This window comes from Octodon degus, unplaced genomic scaffold (genome assembly GCF_000260255.1).
Source record: "Octodon degus isolate 3935 unplaced genomic scaffold, OctDeg1.0 scaffold00075, whole genome shotgun sequence".
Lineage (NCBI taxonomy): Eukaryota > Metazoa > Chordata > Mammalia > Rodentia > Octodontidae > Octodon > Octodon degus.
The window spans coordinates 8,810,756-8,818,714 of NW_004524651.1; the positions used below are offsets into that span (position 1 = coordinate 8,810,756).

Here is a 7,959-nt window from a genome sequence, read left to right on the forward strand (position 1 = left end):
CCTCCCTCCCTCCCTCCCTCCCTCCCTCCCTCTCTGTGTCTCTCTTTCTCTCTCTTTCTCATACTAGAAATCTACACCAGTGCCTTGCCAGGCAGACCCTGTCCCACTGAGCTGTATCCCTGGCCCTGATTTGCTGTTTTACAGGCTGCACATGGACTGCTCTGGTGCCATGTATGGGTGAGAGCCCAGGATGCGGCGGACGAATTCCTGGAATAGTAAGGAACGGACCATCGCCTTGGCAAGGATGAATACTGAAGGGGGTAAAGAAGTAACGGCAGTGGGAGAGCGAAGACGAAAAGGTCTCCACAGTTCATCAGAAATGCTTCTAGGGTTTCCCATCAGGCAGTCTGTGCTGTGAAGCTGGGGGAACACAAGGGGCGCGTTCCCACATCCCTCCTCCCAGCATCTTCGGCCTAAGTGACTGCAATCTTCCAGTTCTTCCTCACGGGGAAAACGATCTCACCTACCTGAAAAACGTGTGGTGCTCCACACACACTTTCCACAGGCGCTTAGCAGCTCGGTGGTTTGGCAGCTTAAACCCAATGGTGCTTTCGAATTGTTCAAACTAAAATACATGCATAAAAAATTGAAGACTAAGGTTTAGAATTATGAATAACAGAAGCTCTGTGACTAATTTCCAAAATCATAATGCCACCCACACATTTTTCTTTACTCACTGAATTGACATATGCAGAAATTCATGTTATATATACTTATCTGTTAAGAAACACCTTACATCTGTCTCTTTAAAATGCTGTGAGTACCGATACGTGGCACACAGGTACTAAATGTCTTTTGCACAAGTATGAGTCTCAAGAAAACTAAACACAAAAAAGAAGGCCCGGGCTTCCTTCCAGAGATCCTGCGTGCTGCCGATCTCATGATTCAGTCTTATCTTCACAGCAGTGAGTAAGATGGTTCTCAGGCGAAAGCCTGCTTAGCGATGACATCTTCCTCTAGCATCTGGCCAGGACATTAGGTATCTGATGGCCTGGCATCACATATGGCCACCATCATCTGTTTGTTCTGCTTCGGGTGACAACATAGGTCAGAGACTAAGAGAAATGCATTTTCCTATTTCGTAGCACAGGTGCTTTCAGAGAACACCGTCAGTTATTTTGATTTTTCAAGATGAAATAGCCTGTCTGATTTTTCTGCCAACATTTTAGTACTATTACTGCAGATGAAGAATTAAGTTTTCCGTTCCTGGAGACAGTCACCATCAAGCCAGCAGAGGGCAATCGCCTGGAACAATAATGGCTCATCTCAGAGAGCACACAGCAACTGCACTTTGATGCGACCAGCAGCAAAAGCACTCTGCGAAGCAAAGAGCCAAGGTGGGGTCACACGGGTGGCACTGAGGGTCACACGGGTGGCACCGAGGGTCACACAGAAGGCACGGAGGCGCGCTCACACCTAAACTCTCATTTTCATCGGCTGAATATGGTGGCAGAACTGGGGAACGCAGGACCCACTGCTCAAATTGTACTGGCTTCCCCAGTTTCATATTTACTCTGGACTTAGAGAAGGAGGGGCGACTGTAGAAACTGCTGCTGCCCGAAGGACCGAGTACTGTGGGGCTCCGGACCAGGATACCTTCTCTCCTTATGCACCCTGTGTCTCCCACACGCCCTCCGCTAAGGCTGAGGGTTAGCAGGGAATCAGCTTGTTTTCTACTGCAAGATGCCCAGAAGACTCCATCTCACTCTTGCTTTTTTAATTTTGCAAAATTTTTATTGATACAAAAAAATAATTGCACAGCTATTTGGAATCCACTGTGATACTTGCCCATACAGGTAAAATGCACAGTGATCAGATCAAGGTGACTGGCGTACCCATCACCTCCAGCATGCACTATTTGCTATGGAAACACCCAAAGTCCTCTCTGCGGGGTACCCTGAAGTACACAATGAACCGCTCTCAGCAAGCTGGCTCAACTGAGCAGCACAACACTTCGAGTCAGCCCTCCTGGCCAGCTGCCCCACTGCAGTCCACCACCTCCTCCCCACCCTTCCCCCCTCCTAGCCCCTGCTCACCCCACCTCCTCTCTTCCTTCAGAGATGGGTCTCCAATGGCAAGTCGCTTGCCATCCTTTTCAGCACCAGAGTGACCCAGGCCCTGGCCTGTGTGCTCAGGATCTGCTCCCGTGGTCCTCTGCAGAACCAGGGGCCACGCTAATTTCTTCTCCACCCAAGGTGAAATGGGGGGTGGCTGCCCTGCCTCTGTCTGAGCTGGCTTCTGCCAGGACAGAACCCCACTGCACTCTTTACATCGAGCTTGAGGACCGAGTAGACAAGACCGCCACCTGTGTGGTGACTTTTCACCAACGCCCCCCGCAGGAGCTGCTGACAGCTTCCTGAGCTCTTAGGTGTCACCCTGCAACCCCACCATGAGGGCGTTTTGGTTTGTATCCTGCTGTGCAACACATGATGCTGCCAGCCCTTGTCCCTGAGCCTCATCTGTCACCTGCCACCTGCACTTTTGTCTAGATGTTTTCTTAATTTCTTTGTTTCTCTTCTGCCTGCCACTCTTTCAAATAATAGTGTTACCGAGAATTTTCATCTTAGAGCCTCTTCCTTTTTTAAAAAATTTAGGTTTATCGGTACATTTTAGATATACATAATGATCATATTTGTCATAAGGCACTTGTACCCGTACATGATACGTTTCGGTTCCTTTCTCCCCGCAGCCACTCTTCTCTGCCATCCATCTCTCTCTCCTCATTTACAAAGCTTAGGACACCTACTTTAACTTCCGTTGCTCTTTGGATGAGGCGAGGCCCTGAGCAAATGTTATTTAACTCCTTTTTTAAAATTTTTGAGTGAGGAACTAAGTTGTGAAGGGGCCCAGGCCGGGCTCAGACTCCTGCCCGCCTGCCTCAGCCTCCTAGAGTGCTGGTCACAGACGCACTGGGTTGCTATTCACTCCCATCTCCTTTTACCTCTTGGCTAAAATCATCTCCACCAGCCCACCTTGCTTTTCCTGGTCTCTCTCTCCAACTCTTTGGAGGGACAGAGTCTTGTCACACAAGGGCACAGCTCTTCCTCGGGGAGCAGCCCCAGCTCTCCTGGGCTCGTTCTGCCCACAGCCCACCGGCCGCCTGATCTGCCCACGAGGCGCCTCTCGCCTGCTCCCCTCTCCTCGGCTCCCTGCCCCGGTCTGGCGCTGTGGTTATTATGCTGCACCACTGCGGAGCGAGTGTCACGATGAAGGCCACATGTCCAGGGCACGTGCCCTGACCTAAGCGTTCTGTCATCCCTGTCCAGACTCTAACCTTTCTTTCTGGCCTCTGACAACACCATCCCCACTCTGTTTCCGAAAGGGCATCGCGTCTGCATCACGGTTCTGTTTCCCTCATACGCAAACTCAAGGAGGGTGACAAGATCGTGTTCCAATGCCAAGCATGATGACCCGACACTGGGTGTTCACTTAATAAACAGTCAAGAACCCATATGCGTGCATTACAGTTTTAGCATACAGTATTCAGAAACTATTTGAAAATACTCCAGTTTCAGTTATTTACACAGAAAGCTTATAGATTGTTTCAGTTGCCAAAGAGAACTATGATTTATATTCATCATTATTGCTTGCTTTATCTTCTTGGAAAAATTGCATTCCATCCAACAGCTCCAGTGGAGAGGATGGTTTTGAAGGCTGGAGGTAAGTGTATTACATCAGAAAATGTTCAGAGTCGTAAATGAGTTAGAATCCTTGTGTGTTGCCTGCCTCCATTAGATTCCCACAACAATTAGGGTATTTTTTTTTTTTGTTGTTTTGTTTTGTTTTTTTATGGTAGCAAGGATCGAACTTTGGACCTTGCACTTGCCAGGCAGGCGCTTATGTCACTGAGCTGTCTTCCTCGCCGGTACCACACCAATTAGAAATTGGAGGCATTTATTAAACAGAGAGAAGCCGATATTTACTACCAGTTATATATAAACCACTAAGGAAAACAGAAGTCTCAGCCGATTATAGAGGCGGCTGCCCAAAGAGCGAAGGTTAGGTAATAATTCTGATTTGTCACTAGTTTCTCTGATAAAAAAATAGTAGGAATACATGGAAATTATTCGCCGGTGGACTATTTACATACTTCACACTTGGCATCCTTCACTCTAACCTCCCTTGTACCTTGAGCCACAGTGTCTCTACGCTATTCACTTTAAGGTACAGCCAGATTTGCAAGAAAAATTAAAAAGGGAGTGGAGCTACTAAAAACAAGATGCAAGGGAAGAAAGTCATTCTTCACGGCTTGAAATATATAAAAAAAAATCATGATTCTTGATTTTATATTGAAATACGTTTTAAAAAATCCTTTCAATTAATGCATCCACTTGGGAAAAAAACTAGAACAACATAAAAAAAAGAGAGAACATGTTATTTATTACTGTCTATTGAAAAACTGACAACAAATTCTCCCAGGCATTCAGATATAATTCACCATGTCTCACAACGCTCAGAACTTATGAGCAGATAGCTCATATTTCTGTTGATTATTAAGGACCCTTCTTTCCAGCGTACATGAAAAGGCAGTAGACTTACCTCCCCCGGCCGAATCTTAATGTAAAAGTTGTTCCTTTTGTATGAAATCTTCAGAACCTTGGGCCAGGCAAATCTGTTTATTCGCAGTCGGTCACGATATATCAGGAGGCCACTGGCACACACTCCTAACATGATTTCTACTCCTTCTGAATCCTGGAACACAGCAGCAAGAGCCATCACGTCATATCCCACTTATTTCCGATTTCTGCTGGGTACAAGATTTAAGGCACCAGGACAGAACCTATCATTGACTAATTTAAATATGAAAAATACAGCCTTTTAAAAAACATTATTATTAAAAGTAGTTGTTTAACGACAATATAGCTTGCTGTGGAGATTTGCTGGGGTTGAATCTGCTTACATTTACAGCAGCAACACTGAACACTGCGATGGTCCCGAGGGTGACGGCACTTAACACCACAGCAGCAGCGGCCACGGCAGCCAGGCACCGAGCGACGCACTGGTACGTGGTCCTGTGTGTAATGACACTCAGTATTCACTGAGCCATATGGGGACAGCTGCAATTGCTGAGGCCACTTTCCAGGTGACCACATGCTGCCTGGTTCTACAGGCCGCACTCCTAGCTGACAAAAGCACTGACGGAAGGGGCCCTAGCTGGGTGTGGTAGCCCTGGACGGCCGAACCAGGAGGGTCACAAGTTCTAGCCCAGCCTGGACAATGTGGTGACTTAGGGAGACCCAGTCTCAAAATAAAAAAATAAAATGAAGGCCTGGGAGTGTCACTCAGTGGAAAGTTGCCTGGTCTGTGGTAGTACACAAGTGCTCACAGGAGACCCCATGTTCTACTTTGAGGGTTTTGCATCTTGTTACTTTAAAAAGAGCCTTAATTTTGTTTCTATACCACGACTGTCGGGGAAAAATATGAAATATAAAGTAATTATATTTAACCCCCGATATGAAGGTGTGTGTACACCTAGCACCATGACACAGGTGTTTACACAGATTCATGCTGTCTGTGTGCACGGTTGTGTTTTCAACGAACACTGGACCACACTATAACTGAGATAAGCTTCCGCTCCTCCTTCGTCTCATCTTCTGGTAATTCCCTCGAGATGTGTGGCCTCCAACACCACAACAAGCTCAGGAAATGGACAATCTGTAATCTGTCCCCACTAAACGTCCCGTTCCACTGAAGTCAGGGTGAGATGAACATCTGGGGTGGCCTGGAATGGGGATGAGCAGGCAGAGCCCCACACCTGTGTCACTGTGCATGGTGCAGGCCGGCTGCACCCATGGTGCTCCGCTCAGGCTTAGGTCTCTGACCCATCACCCTGTTTCAGGCTGTCCCGGGCTTGAGTCACTACAGCATAAGCAAAACGGAAAGGGAACAACCAGACAGTTCGGACAGCAGGTTCTGCCTCGTCCACCCAGTGGGAAGCGACTTCCGACCTCCTGCCACGCAAGGCACAAGATGTATATTTCCAGAATCCAAAATAAAGACAGTGATTAGTGCATCTCTGGGAAATGTTACGTTGGCCATCAGGAAGTAATTGGTTTAAAGTGAAGCATCTTACCTTGTCACAGATCTCTCTCTATTAGAGACCAGATCACTCTCTAGGGGGGCCTGTGTCACGGCCGGATATTGCTATGTAATAGAATCAGAGGACCACAAGGACCACAACCTGCCCGCCACCTACCCAGGGCCTGGATCTGAAAGAGCAATGCGAAGAGCTGCAGCCTGATGCACACAAGTCACTTGCTCTCCTGTCCTGCAGGCAGCACACTTGTCCCAGGACCGAGCAGAGGTGACTTCCTCCCATGAGGCAGGCCTCAGGTCGCCCTGCTTGAACAACTGCTTTCGAGGCCCTGCTGCTGGCTTCGGGGAGTAAGTTCAGGAGCTCTGTCTTAGGCTCACGGTGGCGGGGCCAGGTAAAGCCTTCCCATTGTCATGTATTCTTAAGTCACACTTGTGTCACCAGCATGGGGAGTGCCCATGAAGGCGAGGTCACATCCTCTCCTTGTGCCTCCAACCCACGCTCCTCTGGGTCCCCAAATCAGTGCGTTACTGCTCTTAGCAAACAGTGCAGAAGAAAGCGTCCCTCATGTTGCCCGTGGGGACTGCACACTGGAGCACAGCGGCAGCTTGGTCTGCCTCTGTGATCTCAGGCCAGCGCACGAGCCTGAGCCTATCTGCAGTGAGCGATGAAAAAGCAAACGCAGACTGGAAACGTCAGGAATGAGTGGGGCTGTGTTGGGTGGAAGTCTCTATTTCAGTAACTGCACACAAACTAAAACCAGTATTTTCTTTTTCTTCGGTACTGGGGATCGAACTCAGGACCTTGTACTTGCCAGGCAGGTGCTTATGTTGAAAAAATGGTATACGCATACTAAATTTTCTGCATCAGGCCATAGTATTTGGTTGTTGGGATAAACCTTAGGTATTACCAGCCTTTCCTGGGGACAGGAGCATTTCCTGTCCAATACGCTGCTATTCATGTGGCCATCTCAGGCTGTGACAGTGGGCGCACAGGGCCACACTGCCTGCCACTTAGAATCCCCCTCCAGCCCTACTTGCTGCACAACACAACCAAAAGAGTGTCTTCTATCTACATTATACAATCATCCCTGAAATAAATGGCTCTGCCAAAGCCCGTGAGGACTAATGGCAAGTGGCACACAGGGGCACCCTTCCTGAGAGACAAAATGAAGCACTTAGAGAACGCTTTCTGAAATGGAGAGCCACATCGGCTGTCGTGCGCACTAGCTGCTGGCGTTGCTGACGCTTGAGGCCCAGCCTCTGCTCGCACAGCCATGCAGGGGCCACCAGCTCATGCCATGAGCAGGAGGGCAGGCTTTCATCCTGCATCCAGGCCTGCAGAGTCCAAGGCCACAATTTAAGATGTTTAAATGGGCCATAAACATGGGACTCTCCTACCAGCCACAGCGGAGAAGCATCTCCTTTATAACCGGAAATTGGCTCTAATTTAATTCAGTAAATTTCCTCCTTGAAATGATGGAGTGTGGCTGCACTCGAAAATGGAGTCTATAGCCGAAGCATTTGTTATACTTAATATTCAGATAAACCCCTAGCGGGATGCATTTGCACCTCTGTAATTTTCTTTCTCTCTAATTGGCGTCATTTCAAATCATACTGCTGGATGAAAAAGCAGCCGTCCACTCCAACTCAGCAGCTCCAGCCATGACAAGAGATTTTATTTTTACTGATAGGAGCACGGATACATCCTGAGTTGAACTTCCCTGAATGTATGCCTAATATTCTCTCTCTCTCTCTCTCTCTCTCTCTCTCTCTCTCTCTCTCTCTCTTTCTCTCTCTCTGTCGCTCTCTCTTCCTGTCTCTCCCCCTCTCTCCCTCTCTCTCCCTTTCCTGCCAGTAAATGGATCAAAAGTATACGATACTTTAGATTTGCTCAAATTCTCATACTAATTTCATTTTCTTCTT

At 48.0% G+C, this 7,959-nt stretch overlaps 1 protein-coding gene across 10 annotated transcripts in view; it reads right to left on the reverse strand.

The window, feature by feature from the left end:
• Positions 1 to 7,959, reverse strand: part of Epb41l3 (erythrocyte membrane protein band 4.1 like 3) — a 186,649-nt gene that overhangs the window by 34,199 nt on the left and 144,491 nt on the right. For all 10 annotated transcript variants that reach the window (XM_023720386.1, XM_023720387.1, XM_023720388.1 and 7 more), the window contains 2 exons: positions 4,540 to 4,692; positions 468 to 565 (listed from right to left, as the gene is read on the reverse strand). In XM_023720386.1, coding sequence (XP_023576154.1) covers positions 468 to 565; positions 4,540 to 4,692 — 251 coding nt within the window. The remainder of the gene's footprint in view (positions 1 to 467; positions 566 to 4,539; positions 4,693 to 7,959) is intronic.